General features: G+C 44.8%; 1 protein-coding gene across 2 annotated transcripts in view; it reads left to right on the top strand.

The window, feature by feature from the left end:
• Positions 1–22,137, top strand: part of ADAMTSL4 (ADAMTS like 4) — a 236,808-nt gene that overhangs the window by 19,604 nt on the left and 195,067 nt on the right. For both annotated transcript variants that reach the window (XM_073567228.1, XM_073567227.1), the window contains exon 2: positions 6,505–6,571. In XM_073567228.1, the coding sequence (XP_073423329.1) occupies positions 6,506–6,571 (66 nt within the window). In that variant the 5' untranslated portion in view covers position 6,505. The remainder of the gene's footprint in view (positions 1–6,504; positions 6,572–22,137) is intronic.

Here is a 22,137-nt window from a genome sequence, read left to right on the forward strand (position 1 = left end):
TATTGTTCCCTCTCCAAGGTATATACCCTCTCCGTCCAACGCTGCTGTACAGGACTTTACTCCAGTTGGACTGAGTTTCCAAATCTTATAGTACCCAGTAATAAACTCATCCAAATGTAACATTCATGTTTTCGCTTGAGATCAGAGCTTGAGATGGTCCTGGAAAGTAAGATCTGGGCAGTAGTTTAAAAATAGTAACCTTTGACCTCTGCAGGTCACCATTGTGTTTAGCTTTCACTGCTGTCCATGGGGGCCAAAAGTTGTAGCAAATGAACCAGTTCTAAACCCACCCTTTAGACATTAGACAAATATCGGCCAAACATGCCAATAGCGGTGGATTTGGCCAATTGTCTAATATGTACGGGGCAACGGACGATTTATGGTTGGGAGAGATGTTGATCGAATATGTTTGATTTCAGACTGTCATTCTTATTGTTCTCCTTGAGATAATCCTCTGAATGATAGACAACACAGGAGTGCTCTTGTGTATGGGAGACATGGTTGAGATGGCCGGCAGACGTATAGTCGTCCAAAGCATTGTTCGGCCAACAGCCTAAAGCTGCCCATATACATGAGGACCTAGAGTTAAACAAACTGTTGGAATCGACTCCCAAAAAGGCAGTTTAGGAGCTTGCAAGTCAGCGTGAATGTTTCTACTTTCTCTGTAATGTACGGTGGATTGCCATCACCCGTGGAAGGGCAAATAATGTGACTCCTCAAAAAGTAGTAATGTCACCTTGGTTCTACTCCACCACAGTTTATTCTCTATAATCCAAGTAACTGAGTACTCTTCTCCCCTGCACACAAAGCGCACCAGCATGGGCGGAGTAATGCAGTGATATCATTGCGCGATATGACATTGATGTTTTCTAGACCTACAGGACAGAGAGTGGTAGAGCAGAAAGCATGTGGCTCCCTGCTTTACCACGCCATCTAACTGTATTGGTATATTTCAAAGCTCCGCTTGCCTGGAGAAATGGGACAACTGCACAGAAGTCGAAGGCATGTTTCATGGCAATGGCATTTTTTTACATATCTTTTGAAATTTTGCTGCCAGGGAAGCTTCCTCGGTGGCCCTTCCTACGCTAAACCATTGTACAAGCCATCAGATTGTTAAGTGTGCAAAGTTAGAACTTGCCTAATATGCAAAAAGTATAGAAAAACTTTAAAATGCTGATCCAAAAATGCAACATCATGATTGGATCTAAGAAGTGCAGGTGTGCAGTAACCCAGGGTACTTTGTACTACTCGGAAGAGAAATTTGCACTTCCTCTTTTTGTACAGGTGCAGGGTTTAGTAGTCTAGTTAACTTGTGCATCTGTGTTGGTACAGCTTCTCTACTTCTAACAGGGCAAGTGATCTTCAAGAATCTACTGATCCTGACACTTGGGTGAGAAGAGTCATCACCTACTTCCATAGTGCCAATGTTATTGCTCAGGCATCTTGGAGAATGTAGTAGTAAATAGTCTTGGAACAACTTAGTAATTGTCACAGTTAGAGCTTTTCCCTTACCAGTTGGCTGTGGAGGCCTCAATTATACAAATTGGTCGGTCAGGACTAATAGATGGTTCAAAAATCACATAATATCATTCACTTGAGAATCACTTTTATGGCAAGTTCTAAAGATGAGCAAATCTTGTAAAATTCACCCTCATTGTCAAATTTTTCTACAAATTTTGATTTGCACCGAAACGATTTGGTAAGTCTGGCAAACCCTCCAATTGCCCTGAAATCAAGTGTGTGATAATCTGAGGTCTCCTAGTTCTGTACTGAGCATTTTCAAGCTCTTTAATGCAAACACAATCTTTGTATATGGGTAAACACTGCTGTTCTGTCACACACTATCTGTAATGTTTATACAGTGTTTTAAGTTTCCTTAAATCTTTTTCTAAGTTGTTAACTGTGATCTGCTCTGATTATCCAGATTCACTACAAATTAGCTGCTGCATTCCCTGCCTCTGCGTTTATAGAGACTATGCTATTCCCTCTTGTTTGGCTGCTTTATACCATATGTTTGATAGCTGAAAGAAGTTATGGGGAAGCCCAAGCGACTGCACCTTAGGTTACGTGAAACTTTTCTAGTTCATGCAATATTTTGCTATCTGTGAGCATGTTTGGGGAGATGATTGAATAGCAGATTGTCCAAACTCAACCTGTCCATCAAATTTCCTAACATTCTACATCAATTCAATTTGCATGAAATTGATGTGTTAGATTTGGATTTTCCACTCAGAAAATCCTCCGCGTAATACCATACCAGCTAAGTAGATAGTAGCAAATGTCAACTACACGTTGTCAAAGGTTGCACCAAATACGCGAAGTCTTAACTTGCCCTTGAAGCCTTGGTCAATATAGGCATTGTGGGTAATGATACTTTCCGAAGAGATGTGAGCAGGTGATGTAGTTAAATGGTATTTGAGGAGCTACAAATCATTCAGCGATGTGTAATATGCAACTTTTACATAAAATATTGGACTTGTGACAGAAATACAGCTGTGTTTGTGTTTCACAGTCTCTCAGAATGAAGACAGGACGTGAGGAGCTTGATTACTACCTAACATAAAATATAAATGGCACGCACATGGGTGTCTCCATGAGCAGACATCAGGCAACGCACATATACAAAATGCCACATTTTCTTCTTACCAGGGTGAAACTATGGACCAAGACCAGTCAGGGAATATATATTGGGATACATTCTGGAAATCTAGGATTGTGGGTTTTGTATGGTCTATTTTCTCTGGTGTCCAAAATACATCTGCATAAACTGGATGATTTATTCAAAGAAGCTGTTTTTTATGAATGTCCACCTCCCTAATTAGTTGAGGTGGAGTCCTACCAGAGAAGATGTCCTTTCTTGAAGCATCTTGAGAGTTTTTCTAGGTCATCTGGATATAACAAGAAGTTGTAGACAGCGCTGAAGATCAATTCTCTGACCCCACATCAAGCAAAAAAAGCGAACATCTCAGCAGGTCCCACAATAAACCAGAACCATTCACAGATGTTTTTTGTCCATTCGGGGGATGTCAATGAGTGCCCTATGACTCTATGAGTGGTACATTTTGGACCAATATGCAGCCAGTTTTAGTCAATACACAGCCAGATTTAGTCATTGATGTTTGTGTTTTTAAAAGGAACTTTTACCAAGGACAAGGGGCTTCTGGATAGGCCACTGACGTACGTTTCAGGTAGCATTTGCTCACACCGCGGAAAGCTTTTCTCTTTGTTTGTCCAGTTTCCATTTTGGTCACAAGTTGTTGGTTCACACTTCCGTATGGCTGGTCTGCATATAGCTGCGTACGTCCTCCCTTAAGTTCCGCCTACGCTCCGTCTACTTCCACATGTGTCCTGTGTTGTCCTTCTTACCTATCTTTAACATTGGGTACGCAGGGACATGCGTTGTATGTGGATGCGTCCGAATGCGGTGTTTTGACGTGTCCGCCAACCACACAGAAATGCAACATGTTGTCGGCGGGCACGTCAAAACGCCGCTTGTGGAAGTAGGCAGAGTGTAGACGAAGCTTAAGGGAGGACGTATGCAGACCAGCCATACGCAAAGATTAGTGTTATTAAAAAAAATTTTTGGGAAAAATTTATGACAGACCCTAAGATGTTTGTAACGGTGTCCATATTGGTTGTGACCCAGTTTAACAAACGTACAAACAAACAGCTAATTAGTTCTACCAGATTTGAGTTTTTAATATATTATTTGATTTATTAACTTTTTGGCAGGTGTCATCCCCCTTTTACTACAATTACGAGTTTCATCCTATCCAAAAACATTTATGCCGAATGGTTTCTCCTTGTTGGGAGAGCCAAGTAGGTGTAGGAATACTTACAGTGGCATGTAAAAGTTTGGGCACCCCTGGTCAAAATTACTGTGGACAAGTAAGCAAGTTGAAGATGAAATGATCTCTAAAAGGCCTAAATTTAAAGATGACACATTTCCTTTGTATATTATTAAAAAAAATATACAGCATATATCTGGTATATGTTTTCATCTTTCCCATTTTAAAATTAGAAAAAAGGAAAATGGGTCAATGCAAAAGTTTGGGCACCCTGCATGGTTAATACCTAGTAGCTCCCCCTTTTGAAAGTATCACAGCTTGTAAACTCTTTTTGTAGCCAGACAAGAGTCTTTCAATTCTTGTTTGAGGGATTTTCATCCAATCTTCCTTGGAATATTCTTCCAGTTCTGTGAGATTCCTGGGTCGTCTTGCATCCTCTGCTATTTTGAGGTCTAGCCACAGATTTTCAATGCTGTTCAGATCAGGGGACTGTGAGGGCCATTGCAAAACCTTCAGCTTTCACCTTTTGAGTTAGTTTATTGTGGATTTGACATGTGTTTAGGATCATTATCCATTTGTAGAAGCCATCTTCTTTTGAACTTCAGCTTTTTTACAGATGGTGCTATGTTTGCATCAAGAATTTGTTGAAATTTACTTTGGATTTACTCTGAATTTTATTGTGAGGACACAGGAAAGGTTTTCTTCTGATGACTCTACCATGAAGGCCATATTTGTGCAAGTGTGTGCCTTGGTTTCGGGGATTTTCATCCATTCTTCCTTGGAAAATTCTTCCAGTTCTGTGAGATTCCTGGGTCGTCTTGCATCCTCTGCTACTTTGAGTTCTAGCTTCAGCATTTCAATGATGTTCAGATCAGAGAACTGTGAGGGCCATTGTAAAACCTTCAGCTTGTGCTATTTGAGGTCAACTATTGTGGATTTTGACGTGAGAAGGAGAATTGATTTGGCTGGGTAAGAGGCCTCTGGCAGGGAATCTAAGCGATACAATTGCTCCTTGTAAAGATCATCAACATGGCATATGGAAACTTTAAGGCTATGCAATGCTTCTCTTGGAATATGACTAGGCAAGTAGCCCATTTCAAATTGTTTTTTTTGCACAAGAAGAAACCTTACCCCTGCTTTGCACTGACGAAGGGCAAAGATCCTGAAACATGTGTCTGCAAATGGAGTTTCTTGTTTGGCTTCTTATCCTAAGTACTTTTGTAATCCCCTTTACAGACACTAGAGTGCTCTCTGCAGAGGCTACTGCAATTTATGCCATGAATCATTGCTGATCCTATAAACAATAATTGGCTCTTTTTATTGGTTGTTTTTTTTGTACTTCTGCATTGTTAGAGGCTTGTGTTGTAACATTTTAACATTTTATGACTGATCTGTGAGTAATATATCTGCTTACTCAGTTTTTACAAAATTTTGTCCAAAAAAAGACAGGGAGTGACCACCTTGTATGTTGACATTTCCTATTTGAGTTCCACTTTTCTTTCTTGTCGGCACGCAAAGGTGGGGCAAATGGGACATGTGACAGTTCTGGGAGAAGAGGCTCAAAATCTCTATATAACAGCGTAAAATACTTTAAAAACGCTATGCTAAGAATTATATAAGGGTTCTGGACAAATAACCATCCGCTAGTTCATCTCAGAAGGGAATAGACCTAAAAGGGAATCATCCATAAGTATGGATGCCTTCTGTTGAGTCTCAAGGGTCGTTTTTTCACTTGGCCTAGGACTTGACCAACCTTGACCAACAAGTTTAGGTTTGCATTTTACTATTTTCAGATTGTATTTTACTATTTTCAGATTGTGGAAAGACAGAAATGTTGCTAAATGTAAACCAAAGCATCTCGGAGATGACTCAGGCAGTAGACGTGCTTTTCTCCTCATTTCTGTCATTCCTTTTGTTCTTAAATCCATTACCCATCATCCGTCATTTATGGAAGTGATATTTTTAAGGCTTCTTCCTTAGGGTTATGTCATTCGCTGTAAGGGATTCAAGCACATGTTGTTTTCAAACCACCAACAAGGAGAAAACTGCTGATCAGCCTACATATTTCCTCTGTGATGAAAGTCAATGCCAACTCTTGGTTGTGCATGACTCTCTCAATTATCACAGGGTGGGTTATGGACTGTGGAAAACTGGAGAGAACCCCGTCGCTATATGTGGTGAACCTTGATGAGCCCCAGCAATCCTAGGGTATGGTAAAATGAGATCCTACAGGAGTATGTGTGATAAAGCTATGGCAGTATTGTTGGCTTTTCAGGATGTTTTTCATATTGCAGTAGCGATGATGTATGGGAAGAATTGGCTCTTTGACTCTCCAGAAAGATGTAGTTGAGGTGGAGAGAAAGAGAAGTCTGTTTCACTCATTGTTTTTTTGTGAAATATTTCCAGAATCTACAGTAGAGCTACATGCATGGTCTCCTCTCTGCAGTGCCAAATAGGGGACAAGGAGAACATCATTCTCCCGAGTAGTTTGAGTCTCGGATGTAAAAACTCCACTTTTCGTACTTATATTTTCAATATACCAAAAAATTCAAAATTTCGTGTTTTAGTGTTGCCCTTGGGAGTAGCTCAATCTTACCATGTGTCCTCGGACCAGAATAGTTTGCGAAAACCTCTACTAGAATGGATTGTAGTCCTGAGTTTTGGGATGACTATAAAGTCCATTATAAATAATCCTGTCTTTTCTTTATTTCCATAGGATGCCAAGTTTACAAGCCTTGTTTCTTCACCTGTTGATCCTTCATTTCGGCCATGGAAGTGAAAAAGTGAGTTTGAGGAGGACATGAGATGATTCCCTCGCCCATCATTTGTCATCAAGGCAGTAGTGATGCTCAGGTTATGTTTTGTGGTGTGTCCTATTGATTCTCCAAATATATTAAAGGTTGTCAGGCTAGGTCATCAATATAAGATCATGAGATGGTGGGAGACACTTGGCAGCCCCACAAATCAGCTTTTTTCACCTCCTAGTAGATGTGCACAGTGTATGGAGCACCATACACTAGACGGCTGCCGATCAGTTTTACCTCCCACCATTACATAACAGATGGTGTCAGGTGCTGGAGCCTCATTAACCCCTTCATGACCAAGCCTATTTTGACCTTAATGACCAGGCCATTTTTTGCAATTCTGACCAGTGTCCCTTTATGAGGTAATAACTCTGCAACGCTTCAATGCATCCTAGCGATTCTGAGATTGTTTTTTCGTGACATATTGGGCTTCATGTTAGTGGTAAATTTAGGTCGATAATTTTTGCGTTTATTTGTGAAAAAATCAGAAATTTGGCAAAAATTTAGAAAATTTTGCAATTTTCAAAATTTTAATTTTTATTCTGTTAAACCAGAGAGTTATGTGACACAAAATAGTTACTAAATAACATTTCCCACATGTCTACTTTACATCAGCACAATTTTAGAAGCAACATTTTTTTTTGTTCGGAAGTTATAAGGGTTAAAAGTTGACCAGTGATTTCTCATTTTTGCAACAAAATTTATAAAACCTTTTTTTTAGGGACCACCTCACATTTGAAGTCACTTTGAGGGGTCTATATGGCAGAAAATACCCCAAAGTGACACCATTCTAAAAACTGCACCCCTCAAGCTACTCAAAACTACATTCAAGAAGATTATTAACCCTTCAGATGTTTCACAGGAACTAAAGCAACGTGGAAGGAAAAAATGGACATTTTAATTTTTCCAACAAAAATTTTCTTTTAGCATCAATTTTTTCATTTTCACATGGGCAACAGGATAAAATGGATCCTAAAATTTGTTGCGCAATCTCTCCTGAGTACACCGATACCTCATATGTGGTCATAAACCCATGCTATTTTTTATTTTCACATGGCTAACAGGAGAAATTGGACAACAAAAGTTGTTGTCCAGTTTGTCCTGAGTACGCTGGTACCCCATATGTGGGGGGGAACCACTGTTTGGGCGCATGTCAGGGCTCAGAAGGAAAGGAGCGCCATTTGACTTTTTGAAATGAAAATGTCCTCTAATCGTTAGCAGACACCATGTCGTGTTTGGCGAGCCCTTGTGTGCCTAAGCATTGGAGCTCCCCCACAAATGACCCCATTTTGGAAACTAGACCCCCTAAGGAACTTATCTAGATGCATAGTGAGCACTTTGAACCCCCAAGTACTTCACAAAAGTTTATAACGCAGAGCCGTGAAAATAAAAAAATCATTTTTTTTCCTAAAAAAAAATGATTTTTAGCCAGCAATTTTTTTTTCACAAGGGTAACAGGATAAATTGGACCCCAAAAGTTGTTGTCCAGTTTGTCCTGAGTACGCTGGTACCCCATATCTGGGGGGGGGAACCACTGTTTGGGCACACGTCGGGGCTCGGAAGGGAAGTAGTGACATTATGAAATGCTGACTTTGATGGAATGGTCTGGGGGCGTCATGTTACATTTGCAGAGCCCCTGATGTACCTAAACTGTGGAAACCCCCCACAAGTGACCCCATTTTGGAAACTAGACCCCCCAAGGAACTTATCTAGATGTGTGGTGAGCACCTTGAACCCCCAAGTGCTTCACAGAAGTTTATAACGCAGAGCCGTGAAAATAAAAAATCATTTTGTTTCCTCAAAAAAAAAATGATTTTTAGCCCACAATTTTTTTTTTCCACAAGGGTAGCAGGATAAATTGGACCCCAAAAGTTGTTGTCCAGTTTGTCCTGAGTATGCTGGTACCCATATGTGGGGGGGGGGGCCACGGTTTGGATACACATCGGGGCTCAGAAGGGAAGTAGTGACATTATGAAATCCTGACTTTGATGGAATGGTCTGCGGGCGTCATGTTACATTTGCAGAGCCCCTAATGTGCCTAAACTGTTGAACCCCCCCACAAGTGACCCCATTTTGGAAACTAGACCCCCCAAGGAACTTAGATGTGTGGTGAGCACTTTGAACGCACAAGTGCTTTACAGAAGTTTATAACGCAAAGCTGTGAAAATAATTTTTATTTTCACAAGGGTAACAGGAGAAATTGGACCCCAAAAGTTGTTGTCCAGTTTGTCCTGAGTACGCTGGTACCCCTTATATTGGGGGGGAACCATTATTTGGGCACATGTAAGGGCTCGGGATGGAAGTAGTGACGTTTTGAAATGCAGACTTTGATGGAAAGGTCTGCGGTCGTCGTTACGTTTGCAGAGCCCCTGATCTGCCTAAACAGTAGAAACCCCCCACAAGTGACCCCATTTTGGAAACAAGACTTTCCAAGGAACTTATCTAGATGTCTGGTGAGCACTTTGAACCCCCAAGTGCTTCACAGAAGTTTATAACGCAGAGACGTGAAAATAAAAAAATCATTTTTTTTCCACAAAAATAATTTTGTAGCCCCCAATTTTTTATTTTCTCAAGGGTAACAGGAGAAATTAGACCACCAAAGTTGTTGTGCAATTTTTCCTGAGTATGTTGATACCCCATATGTTGGGGTAAACCACTGTTTGGGCACACGTCGGAGCTTGGAAGGGAGGGAGCACCGTTTGACTTTTTGAACGCAAAATTGGCTGGAACCAATGGTTGCACCATGTCGAGTTTGGAGACCCCCTGATGTGCCTAAACAGTGGAAAGCTCTCAATTCTAACTCCAACCCTAACCCCAACACACCCCTAACCACAACCCTAACCCCAACACATCCCTAACCCTAATCCCAACCCTAACCATAACCCTAACCCCAATACACCCCTAACCCTAATCCCAACCCTAACCACAAGTTTAACCCTAATCCCAACCCTAACCCCAACACATCCCTAACCCTAATCTTAACCCTAATTCCAACCCTAACCCTAATTCCAACCCTAACCCTAATTCCAACCCTAAACCTAATTCCAACCCTACCCCTAATTCCAACCCTAACCCTATTTCCAACCCTAACCCTAATTCTAACCCTAGCCCTAACCCTACCCCTATTTCCAACCCTAACCCTAATGGAAAAATAAAAATAATTTCTTTATTTTATTATTTGTTCCTGCCTATGGCGATGATAAACGGGGGATTTATTTACTTTTCATTCTATTTTGATCACTGTGAGAGTTTAACCCACATAAGAAATCGGGGTATATCCCAATCATGAATTTAGGGACAGTGGTACCAATGACCCTATGTAGCAAGAGGTTAGGTCCAGATCAACATGTAATATTTCCCAGTGGACTATATATACATAATTTCCACATGAACATAGCAAATGCTTGAAAAGGCCGTCTCATATGGTTACTCCATTAACCTCCATAGTGCTACAAGGTATAATATCACCGCGCCTCCTTCCTGCTTCTTATACTCCGGCTGTGCCCTGACCCGGAAGCACCTTTGAACCAATGGCTGACCAGACGGGGCTATATCAGGCCACTTCCCCCTGAGGGAGGCGCCTGATTGTTGTGTTTCCTAGCACTCTGGCCTCGCTTCATCGTGTGCTCTCTGCAATTCAGTTCCGTTCTCAGCTGCTCCCTGCAGCAGCCTCTCAGTTCTGCTACCTGCGTTCCTTGTTCTGGTCCGCAGTCCAGCCTCCAGTGTTCCTGCCGTCCTACTCCAGTCTTGCCTCCAGTGTTCCTGCCGTCCTACTCCAGTCCTGTCTCCAGTGTTCCTGCCGTCCTACTCCAGTCCTGTCTCCAGTGTTCCTGTCGTCCTACTCCAATCCTGCCTCCAATGTTCCTGTCGTCCTACTCCAGTCCTGCCTCCAGTGCTCCTGCCGTCCTGCTCCAGTCCAGCTTCCAGTGTTCCTGCTGTCCTACTCCTGTCCTGCCTTCAGTGTCCTTGCCGTCCTACTCCAGTCCAGTCTCCAGTGTTCCTACTCCTGTCATTCCTCCTCGTTCCAGTCTTCTGTCTCTCTTCATTCCAGCCTCATGGTTCCAGTCTTGTTCTGTTATTCTTTACTCCAGTCTCAGTCTTACTCCGGTCCATCCTGAGCCGCCCCTCTCGGTACCGGCTACTGTGGTACTCGAACCCCTGGGCCTGCTCCTAACGGTCCCTGTATAGGGGTCGGTTCCATCTGGCAGCTCGCCCGGGGCCCCTCGGTGCCACGGTCCAGAGGGTCCACTCCCGGAGGTTCCTTCTTCAGACCACCCACGCTAACACCCAGAAAAACTTCTAAACAGATTAAAGGTGAGCTTCAAGCTCAAGGAACATCAGTGTCAGATCGCACCATCTGTCATTGTATAAGCCAAAGTAGACTTCATGGGAGACGACAAAGGAGGACACCATTGTTGAAAAAAATTTCATAAAAAAGCCAGACTGGAATTTGTCAAACTACATGTTGACAAGCTACAAAGCTTCTTGGAGAATGTCCTATGGACAGATGAGACAAATTGGAAACGTATTTGGCAAGGCACATCAGCTCTATATTCACAGATGGAAAAATGAAGCATATCAAGAAAAGAACACTGTCCCTACTGTGAAACATGTAGGAGGCTTTGTTATGTTCTGGGGCTGCTTTGCTGCATCTGGCACAGGGTGTCTAGAATCTGTGCAAGGAGCAATGAAATCTCTAGACTATCAAAGGAATCTAGAGAGAAATGTGCTGCCCGATGTCGGAAAGCTCGGTCTCAGTTGCAGGTCATGGGTCTTGCAACAGGATAATGACCCAAAACGCACAGCTAAAAACACCTAAGAATATCTAAGAGGAAAACATTGGACTATTCTGAAGTGGCTTTCTATGAACCCTGACCTAAATCCTATTGAGCATCTTTGGAAAGCGTTGAAACATGCCGTCTGGAAAAGGCATCCTTTACACAGGAGACAACTGGACCAGTTTGACCTTGAGGAGTGGACCGAAATACCTGTCGAGAGGTGTAGAAGTCTCATTGACAGTTACAGTAATCGTTTGATTGCAGTGATTATCTCAAAAGTTTATGCAACAAAATACTAAGTTAAGGGCGCCATCATTTCTGTCTAGGCCTATTTCATGAGTTTTATTTTTTTGTAAATTCTGTGGAAGCATGGTTGAAAAGCAATGTCTGACTTTAATTTGTTCATTTTCATAGATTTTTGATTTATTATTACTTTTGTCAGATTCAAGTTATGTCTGTGACCATTGAGGGTTTTTCTGTCATTAAACGAGGGGTACCAACAATTTTGACCACATATACTGTATATAGATATATATATATATATATATATATATATATACACACACATACATACAGGGTGGGCCATTAATATGGATACACCTGGGTGGGCCGACTTCAAAATGGCCGCCATGGTCACCACCCATCTTGAAGAGTTTAAAAGTTTTCCCCCTCCCACATGCTGATGTGCCACAAACAGAAAGTTGATATCACCAACCATTCCCATTTAAATTAGGTGTATCCCTATAAATGGCCCACCCTGTATGTATATATACTGTATATATATCTAATTTAATATATAAAGCTCAAGTGTGTGTATGTATGTATGTCTGGGATTGGCATCCGCACCGTCGCAGCAACAGCCACAAAATTTGGCACAGTCACACGTCTGGACCCCGAGAGCGTCCTAGGTTATGTTGTGAGGCGAAATTTTAACCCTGCGCGTTCCAATTCACCAAACAATTTTGCCCCTATCTACATAATGGGGAAAAAGTGTGTGTGCATCAAGCCCTGCCCCTCATTATGATGTCACAATGGTTGCCATGGCGATGCTGATGTCATCATAGGTTGGAAGCCCCGCCGCTCATTATGATGTCATAATGGTTGACTATGGGATGGAGGATGTGTGATGGGTATATGGGCACTGGACTATGGGATGGAGGATATGTATGACGGGTATATGGGCACAGGACTATGGGATGGCGGATATGTATGATGGGTATATGGGCATGGAACTATGAGATGAAGGATGTGTGATGGGTTTATGGGCACTCGACTATGGGATGATGAATCTGTATGATGGGTATATGGGCATGGGACTATGGGATGGAAGCTGTGTGATGGGTATATGGGCATGGGACTATGGGATGGAGGATGTGTGATGGGTATATGGGCACTCGACTATGGGATGGAGGATATGTATGATAGGTATATGGGCACGGGTCTATGGGATCGTGGATATGTATGATGGGAATATGGGCACGGGACTATGGGATGGTGGATATGTATGATGGGTATATGGGCACGGGCCTATGGGATGATGGGTATATGGGCACGGGACTATGGGATGGAGGATAATTATAATTTGCTATAACTAACCACAGTTACAGTAGTTACTATGCTCGGGCAGCGCCGGGCTCTTCAGCTAGTTTATATATAAAATTGAATGTATGTGTGTGTCACCAACCAATTAAGAAGCATCTTTCATTTCACCAGAGCAGTTTAAAAGACGAGTTGTGATTGGTTGCTATGAGCAACAGTTTTCTCACTCCAGGACAACACCTCAGCAGACACTGACCGGGAGGGAGAAATCTAGCATCCCCGGGAACATAAGCTCCCAGCCATTGTCTGCCCCCCCAGAAAGGAGCAGAGAGCACATGATAGAAATGAATCACCTCCCATGCCCATATACCCATCAAACATCCTCCATCCCATAGGCACATCTTCCCTCTTAAAGGGATCTCTGGTATGGAAGTTAGGGTAAATCCCTCAGCACTCTGATTCTGACCCCAGGCCTCTCTTAAAGGGATCATTGGTATGGAAGTGAGGGCAAATCCATCCAGCGCTTTTGTTTTGACCCCAGGCCTCTCTTAAAGGCATCCCCGGTATGGAAGTTAGGAGCGTTCCACTCAGCTCTGTGGTTCTGACCCCAGGGTCTCTTAAAGGGATCATTGGTATGCAAGTTAGGGCCATTCCACTAAGCACTCTGTTTCTGACCTCAGGCCCCTCTTAAAGGGATCTCCGGTATGGAAGTTAGGGAAAATCTCTCAGCGCTCAGATTCTGACCCCAGGTCTCTCTTAAAGGGATCATTGGTATGGAAGTCAGGGCAAATCCATACAGTGCTTTGGTTCTGACGCCAGGCTTCTCTTAGAGGGATCCCCGGTATGGAAGTTAGGGCAATTCCACTCAGCGTTCTGGTTCTGACCCCAGGCTCTCTTAAAGGGATCCCCAGTATGGAAGTCAGGGCAATTGCCTTCAAATGCTCTGGTACTGACCCTAGGCCTCTATTAAAGGGATCATTGGTATGGAAGTCAGAGCAAATCCATCCAGCGCTTTGGTTTTGACCCCAGGCCTCTCTTAAAGGGAACCTGTCACCCCCCCAGGGCCTTTTTCAGTTAAAGAGCCACCTTCAGCAGCACTAAGGCTGCATTTTGTGAAGGTGGCTCTTCTTTTTCTGACCTCTAGTAAGGCTGAAATATCGACTTTTATAAATAGCTCCTCATACCTGTAATGTGTCCCATAGGTATGGTGTGTCCACCTGTATCAGCCGCCTACCATTCGTCCATCATGCCTGTCTGGTGTCTCGGCGCCGCCCACAATCTGTCATTCATGATGCCCCTGTGCGTCGTTGCGTCTTCCTGTTTTGAATGGCGGCGCCTTCGCTGTGACAAGAGTTCTCGGGCATGCGTAGTGCGCGCTGACCTAGAACCGACATCAGGCTATTGCGCCTGTGTGTTGTGGAGGCCCCAGCCCTGCAGTGTGAATGCATCATAACACACTGCAGGCGGGATCTGGGGCCTCGGCGCCGACATTCAAAACAGGAGGATGCAGCGACGCACAGGGGCATCATGATGGACAGATGGTGGGCGGCGCCGAGACACCGGACAGGCATGATGGACGGATGGTAGGCGGCTGATACAGGGGGACACACCATAGCTATGGGACACATTACAGGTATGAGGAGCAAGTTATAAAAGTTGATATTTCTGCCTTATTAGGGGTCAGAAAAAGAAGAGCCACCTTCACAGAGTGCAGCCTTAGTGCTGCTGAAGGTGGCTCTTTAACTGAAAAACGCCCTGGGGGGTTGACAGGTTCCCTTTAAAGGGATCCCTGGTATGGAAGTTAGGACCATTCCACTCAGCGCTCTGGTTCTGAACTCAGAGCCTCTTAAAGGGATCATTGGTATGAAAGCTAGGGCAATTCCACTCAGCGCTCTGGTTCTGACTCCAGGCCCCTCTTAATGGGATCCCCGGTATGGAAGTGAGGGCAAATCCACTCTGCACTCTTGATTCTGACCCCAGGCCCCTCTTAAAGGGATCCCCAGTATGGAAGTGAGGGCAAATCCACTCTGCGCTTTGGTACTGACCCCAGGCCTCTTTTAAAGGGATCTCTGGTATGGAAGTTAGGGTAAATCCCTCAGCGCTCGGATTCTCACCCCAGGATTCTATTAAAGGGACATTGGTATGGAAGTCAGGGCAAATCCACTCAGCGCTCTGGTTCTGACGCTAGGCCTCTCCTAAAGGGATCCCCGGTATGGAAGTTAGGGCCATTCCACTCAGCGCCCTGGTTCTGACGGGATGATGTGGGATATTAGGGGTAGTAGTCCGGTGGCTCTGGCTGATGGGATGATGTGGGATATTAGGGGTAGTAGTCCGGTGGCTCTGGCTGACGGGATGATGCGTGATATTAGGGGTAGTAGTCCAGTAGCTCTGGCCGATGGGATTATGTGGGATATTATAGTGAATGTAGCTATGCGGAGTGGGCGGGGCTCTACACTCAGCTTTATATAGATAGATATAATCATTATAATTTTATAATTTGTTATAACTAACTGTAGTTAGTTACTATGCCCGGGTAGTGCCGGGCTCTTCAGCTAGTATATACTGTGTATATATATATATATATATATATATATATATATATAAATGAGTTTATGTATGTGTGTGTGTATGTGTGTGTGTATCAGCCATGCCCACTTCACATAGCAACCAATCACTAAGCATCTTTCATTTCACCAGAGCTGTTTAAAAGAAGCTGAGCTCTGATTGGTTGCTATGAGCAACAGTTTTCCTTGTAGACAGTTGTGGTAACTGAGGCCTATTATTCTTATCATTTCTATGATGTTGTCATCCTTCTGTAAAGCTGGAAATAGCATAATTTGTTACCGTGCCAACACAGACCACCCTCTGACACAGACTGCAGGGGGAGCCCAGTATCACACAGGATAGAATTAGATACATGGTGCAGCAGACAGTATCACACAGGATAGGATTAGATACACAGCCCAGTATGACACAGGATAGGATTAGATACACAGCTCTGCAGACAGTATCACACAGGATAGGATTAGATACATGGCTCAGCAGACTGCATCACCCAGGATAGGATTAGATACATGGCTCAGCAGACAGTGTCACACAGGATAGGATAAGATACACGGCTCAGCAGTCAGTATCACACAAGATAAGATTAGATACACAGCTCAGCAGACAGTATCACACAGGAGAGGATTAGATACACAGCTCAGTAGGCAGTACCACACAGGTTAGGATTAGATACACGGCACAGCAGACATCACACAGGATAGGATTAGATACACATGTCAGCAGACAGTAACACACAGGATAGGATTAGATGCATAGCTCAGCAGACAGTATCACACAGGATCGGATTAGATACACGGCTCAGCAGACAGTATCACACAGGATAGGATTCGATACACGGTTCAGCAGTCAGTATCACACAGGATAGGATTGGATACACAGGTCAGCAGTCAGTATCACACAGGATAGGATTTGATACACGGTTTAGCAGTCAGTATCACACAGGATAGGATTAGATACACAACTCAGCAGACAATAACACACAGGTGAGGATTAGATACACTACTCAGCAGACAGTATCACCCAGGATAGGATTAGGTACACAGCTCAGCAGACAGTAACACACAGGATAGGATTAGATACACAGCTCAACAGACAATAACACACTGGAGAGGATTAGATACACGGCTCAGCAGACAGTATCACACAGGATAGGATTAGATACATGGTTCAGCAGTCAGTATCACACAGGATAGGATTAGATATATAGCTCAGCAGACAGTAACACACAGGATAGGATTAGATACACGGCTCGGCAGACAGTAACACACAGGATATGATTAGATACACAGCTCAGTAGACTATATCACACAGGATAGGATTAGATACATGGCTCAGCAGACAGTATCACACACGATAGGATTAGCTACATGGCTCAGCAGACAGTATCACACAGGATAGGATTAGAGACACGGCTCAGCAGACTGTATCACACAGGATAGGATTAGATGCACAGCTCAGCAGACAGTATCACACAGGATAGGATTAGATACACAGCTCATTAGACTATATCACACAGGATAGGATTAGATACATGGCTCAGCAGACAGTATCACACACGATAGGATTAGATACACGGCTCAGCAGACAGTATCACACAGGAGAGGATTAGATACACAGCTCAGCAGACAGTAACACACAAGACAGGATTAGATACACAGCTCAGCAGACAGTTTCGCACAGAATAGGTTTAAATACACATCTCAGCAGTCAGTATCACACAGGATAGGATTAGATACACAGCTCAGCAGTCAGTATCACACATTGTAGGGTTAGATACACAGCTCAGCAGACAGTAACAGGATAGGATTAGATATACAGCTCAACAAACAGTATCACACAGGACAGGATTAGATATACAGGTCAGCAGACAGAATCATCCAGGACAGAATTAGATACACAGCTCAGCAGACAGTATCACACAGGACAGGATTAGATACACAGCTCAGCGACAGGTGAGGACATTTTCATTCCAAGAATTCCACTCATTCCATCTGATTTGCCTTTTGATTTTAAACGCCTCCAGTTTCCACTTCGACTGGCATTTGCATTGTCCATTAACAATGCTCAGGGACAGTCCTTGAAAATAGTAGGGATTGATTTGCAATCTCCATGCTTTTCTCATGGTCAACTTTACGTGGCCTGTACAAGAGTTGAAATTGCCAAAAATCTGTTCATCTTTGCACCGAAAGGAAAAACAAAAATGTTGTTTAGCAAAAGGCTCTTGAATGAGTTGAAAATAAAATACTATCAATACTTAGGTAATCGTTTAGTTAATTTGTGTTGCAAATCTGTAGTGTTGAATATATGATGTGAAATATTTTTATGTGCAATATAATCATTATAATTTGTTATAACTAAGATAGTTAGATAGTATGCCTGGGCAACGCCGGGCTCTTCAGCTAGTATATATATGTATATTAGGGTATATTGCCTAAAGCTCCACAGCTGTGGTCATACTGGAATTTAGTTCCTGAAGACCTGCCAAATTCCAAGCATTTGGTGGTTGGCCTTTGTCCCTCTGCTTTATCCCAGTTACTGTGTTACACTTATTGATGAGTCTTTAGATCCTAGGCTTATTTACATCCCCCATCCACCCCCAACCTCATTGTACTTGAAGATGGACAAGTCATGCGTTGGAGATGAGGTTGGAGCTGATTTAAAGGTACTGTCACACTTAGCGATATCGCTAGCAATATCGCTATAACTTGTTATAGCGATATTGCTAGCGATATCGCTGTGTCTGATACTTACCTACGACCTGCTCCCCCGCTGGTTATCGCTGATCGCGCGAGAATGTGCAGGACCGTTTCTCGTCGTCAGCTCCCTGCGGCGCTTCCTGTGGAGAGACGAGCGACGAGCATGGAGGCGGGCGGGATGACGTCAGGCTCGCCTCGTCTGACAGGTAAGTAGCGACCCCCGACCCCTGCGATGTCGCTGGTGAGATCTGCCTGTGTGGCAGCTCACTAGCGACCACTTAGCAATGCACCAGCGATCCTGACCGCGTCATATCGCTGGTCGGGATCGCTGGTGCATCGCTAAGTGTGAAAGTACCTTTAGACTTCTCCTTGTTTCTGTTTAGGGAATGTTTGGTTTGTTAGATTACAGTTTTAGGTCATCCTAACCCCTGCTGTGCTAAGGGATAAACCTGAATATATGCATTTAATGTGGTCCTATGTCAAGGAGATATGGAACAAAGTATGTCCCACTGATCCCTCAAGATCATATGGATTTCTTAAAAAAAGTTGACCAAGGTGTTTTCCCAAAAAATGTGTTTTTTTCTCACCGAGTTTAAAATATGATTATCTGAAAATAAATTAGTTAAATGTTGGTGTGGCGCCCCTGAGGGATCAGTTGCCACAGAGGTACTGCACCTCCTCCTGAGGTGTGGTACCCCATCATCCAGGTGAGTTGGAGGCTCCTAACCACGCTCCAACACTCGCATCCCGCACAACACGGTAGTTCAGCAAAGCCACATTGCGGCTCCCTGCTCAGAGTGTAGCAGAGCACCTTTGGTGGCTCCCTGCTTGGAACACAAAATTTGCTGGGAGGCGGGTGGAGTTTAGAATACATAAAAGAGTGGGAAGGTTTAGAATTTCAGTCAGTTCGAGGTCAGTCAGTCAGAGAGACACTCAGAGAGGAGTGAGGAAAGAAGATCCCTGGGAGAGGGATGGAGGAAGGAGTGCTGCAGCTGCCTCAGTGATCTGAGCCAGCTGGCACGGGAAAGGAAAGAAAGAGAAACACATTGAACTGAAATCTGATCTTCCATGAGAAGGAGAGATTAGTACAGAACAAAGGAGTAAAAGGGAACAGAGGACGTGGGTTAGAGGAAGAACCCTGCCTAGAAGTTTTAAGCGCAAGGCCGGGGCCCGGTCCCCGAGGTTGTATGGACACTAATGGTTCTGCAGCAGACACCGGTGGAGTAGTGGGCTGTAAGTGCACTACTCCCATCTAAGACTTGGGGGCACAACAGCAAGATTGATAGTGAGCCGGGACTCAGGAGTAAGGAGTCCCCGAAGCAGGATACAGCTGTCTGCCGTACAAGTAGAGTTCTTGGGAACATCTGTCAGGAGGCACACCAGTGTAACTCAGTACTAGGAGTACTTCACACTTAAAAGGTGCTATAAGAGGAGATGTTCAGAAAGGCACATGTTGGCGGAGTGTTGGAAGGGAGCATTCCATCTGGCCTGGAGGTTGACTGAGTCCCTGACCCGGAGGACACGGCACGGAGACGGGCACCGGTGTGTACTACAGACTGTGAGTAAAGCTTTGGAACTACTTGCCCCGGTGTCCTCCATTCATTCCTGTGCCAACACACCTGGTACCGCTACATCTGGGTACCAGCTTCTACACTGCCTGCGCCTCTCAGCTACCCCTACATCCACACTGCCCTGGGACTACAGCTCCATCTGTGGGGAGCTTCACCATCTTGGCTGCAACACACCACCAGTCCCAGAGGATCTGCATGCAGCGTCAGCTTAACATCTCCCTTGCCGAACACCACAGGTGGCGTCACGAACTATTCATCAATTCTATTTCATTGTTCTTTCACCCCCTTTTGCCATGGAGCCCCAGGGCCACGGACCAGGTCACAGCTTTCGTGACAACTTCCATTGAGATCAACGGGTCCGGTGCAGAGTACCCCGTTAACCCTGGCCGGGCGCTCCATTCTGGCGTCACGAACAGGATGACGAGACCCGATGCCATCGGGTTCTGTGTGCCTAAGATTTGTTGGACTTAAAACTTTTGAGAATGTGCAGAAGACCCAATTTGATAGACTGTGAAATGAATACTAAAAATGGCCGACAGCCTGGAGAAGAAGGGCGTGATCATATGGGTGGTCCTAAGAAAAGAGCGCGGACTGTCCTGGGCCTCCCCTGTCTAAACTTCTATGCGACAGCAACTTGGCCCACCCCCCCGAGGGGTTCGTATACTGGCTTGGTATGGAGGAGCTGGAAGAAGACGCCGCCCCAAGAAGGAGGAGCGGAAGCCAGTGGCGGGAAAGAAGCCGAGACAGGAAGAAGAACGCCATGATGGAAGAAGAGGGAAGGAGGCCTGCGGAGCGCGGGGAGGTTGAGCTGGATCTCCCCGGCGCCATGGCTGAAGGCTCGGACCCTGCTTCTAGGCTGAATCGACAGCAGCTGGAGGAGGAGATTGCCCGGCTGATCCAATGTTTGCGGCTGAGGCAGGAGGCCTTGTGGAGGATAAACTGGCAGTATGCCCAGGAGGGCCTACACCTGCGGTAACCGCCGCTGCTGCACCGGAGCTTCCCCAGGCAGATTCCACAGAGCCTGCAGCAGCCATCACACCACCGGCAGCATCCGGAGCCCCTTTGCTGCTGCCACAGGAGGAATTGTATGAGGCCCCTGGAGCCGAAGCGGAGGAAGAGGAGCTCCCGCCCAGACCTGACGCGGCTGCGCAGGTCCCACCAGAGGCCCCCGTGGGCCAGGAGCCACCATCCGCTCCACCGCGGTCTGCTGCCACCGGCCAGCTTCAACCTGCATCGGAGCCGAGGCTGCACCGCCGGGAGGCACCAGGTATATACCCCGGCCCTCCTAACGGGTTGCCCCCCGAATTCATGTTATCAGAGGCTGGCTTGCGGGAACTCGAAATGGGGCAGTTGGAAGAGTCAGCTAGGGGCACTAGACTGTCGGAAATGGGGAGGTGGAAGAGGTCCTTACTGAGAAGGGTACGGCTGGAACAGGCGCGCACAATTCGGCATCTTCGGGGATTGGAGGAGTCTAGGCCACTTTGGGATAGTGACCTCGGGATCCCTTGGCTGCCGAGTCCCCATATAGTCGCCTATCAGCGCCAACAAGCTGCGGCATCCCTCGGTGCTAGGCCACGCACCAGAGCAACAGAGCCACCCACCCATGAGGAACAGTTGATGGGTATCGATATGCATCATGGGTTCCCTTTGCCACAGCTACAAGACCCTAGGCGGCAATCACACCAGCTGCCACAACCATGCCCTTTGGCAAGCAACCAGCAACAAGGTGAAGACCCCCAAAGCTTCACATCGGGTAGCAGTTCCAGTCCAGAAACCCCAGGACAGGACAATCACTAGTTAAAACGCTCTTCACTTTAACTCTCATTACCCAGGAGGGTATTTGCACGGTTGTGCTTTGTTTCCTATTTTTGTACCAGTTTTCTATTTTTTTTTGGCTATCATGCTTTAGTTCTGTTTTTTCCAGTGTTGCCCAGTTGTATTGGCAGCCTTCTCATTTGAACTGTGGAGATCATGAACGCTGAATGGTCCAGAACTGTTATTGTACATAGTTTGCACCTCTTTAGGTGCTCTCTCTTGGTTTTACATAGGACTCTCTTCGTAAAAGAAGACCTACCTCGTTATAGGGACATTTCCAGACACGATGGCCGGACCAGTGTCTACTTTTGCACTTAATGTAATGCTTAATGTTATTTCCTGAATAGAAACTAGAAAGTATTAGTATATGATGAAAATCCTGATGACAGATTTTATGGAAGTATCTTGAGAAAAAGACATAGTGAATGTTTACAGAACTTTGAATAAAGATGTTGAGGATGTGAATATAGAATCGAAAAGTACAGGGGACGAACCAGGTGTCCACGGTTGTCATCCTACGTCTAGAAGAGACAGTAGAAAGAGGAAAATGTGAAAGATAGTGGAAAGGAGATGTGTTGCTA

This window comes from Dendrobates tinctorius, unplaced genomic scaffold (genome assembly GCF_039654945.1).
Source record: "Dendrobates tinctorius isolate UK_male_01 unplaced genomic scaffold, ASM3965494v1 ptg000019l, whole genome shotgun sequence".
Classification (NCBI taxonomy): domain Eukaryota; kingdom Metazoa; phylum Chordata; class Amphibia; order Anura; family Dendrobatidae; genus Dendrobates; species Dendrobates tinctorius.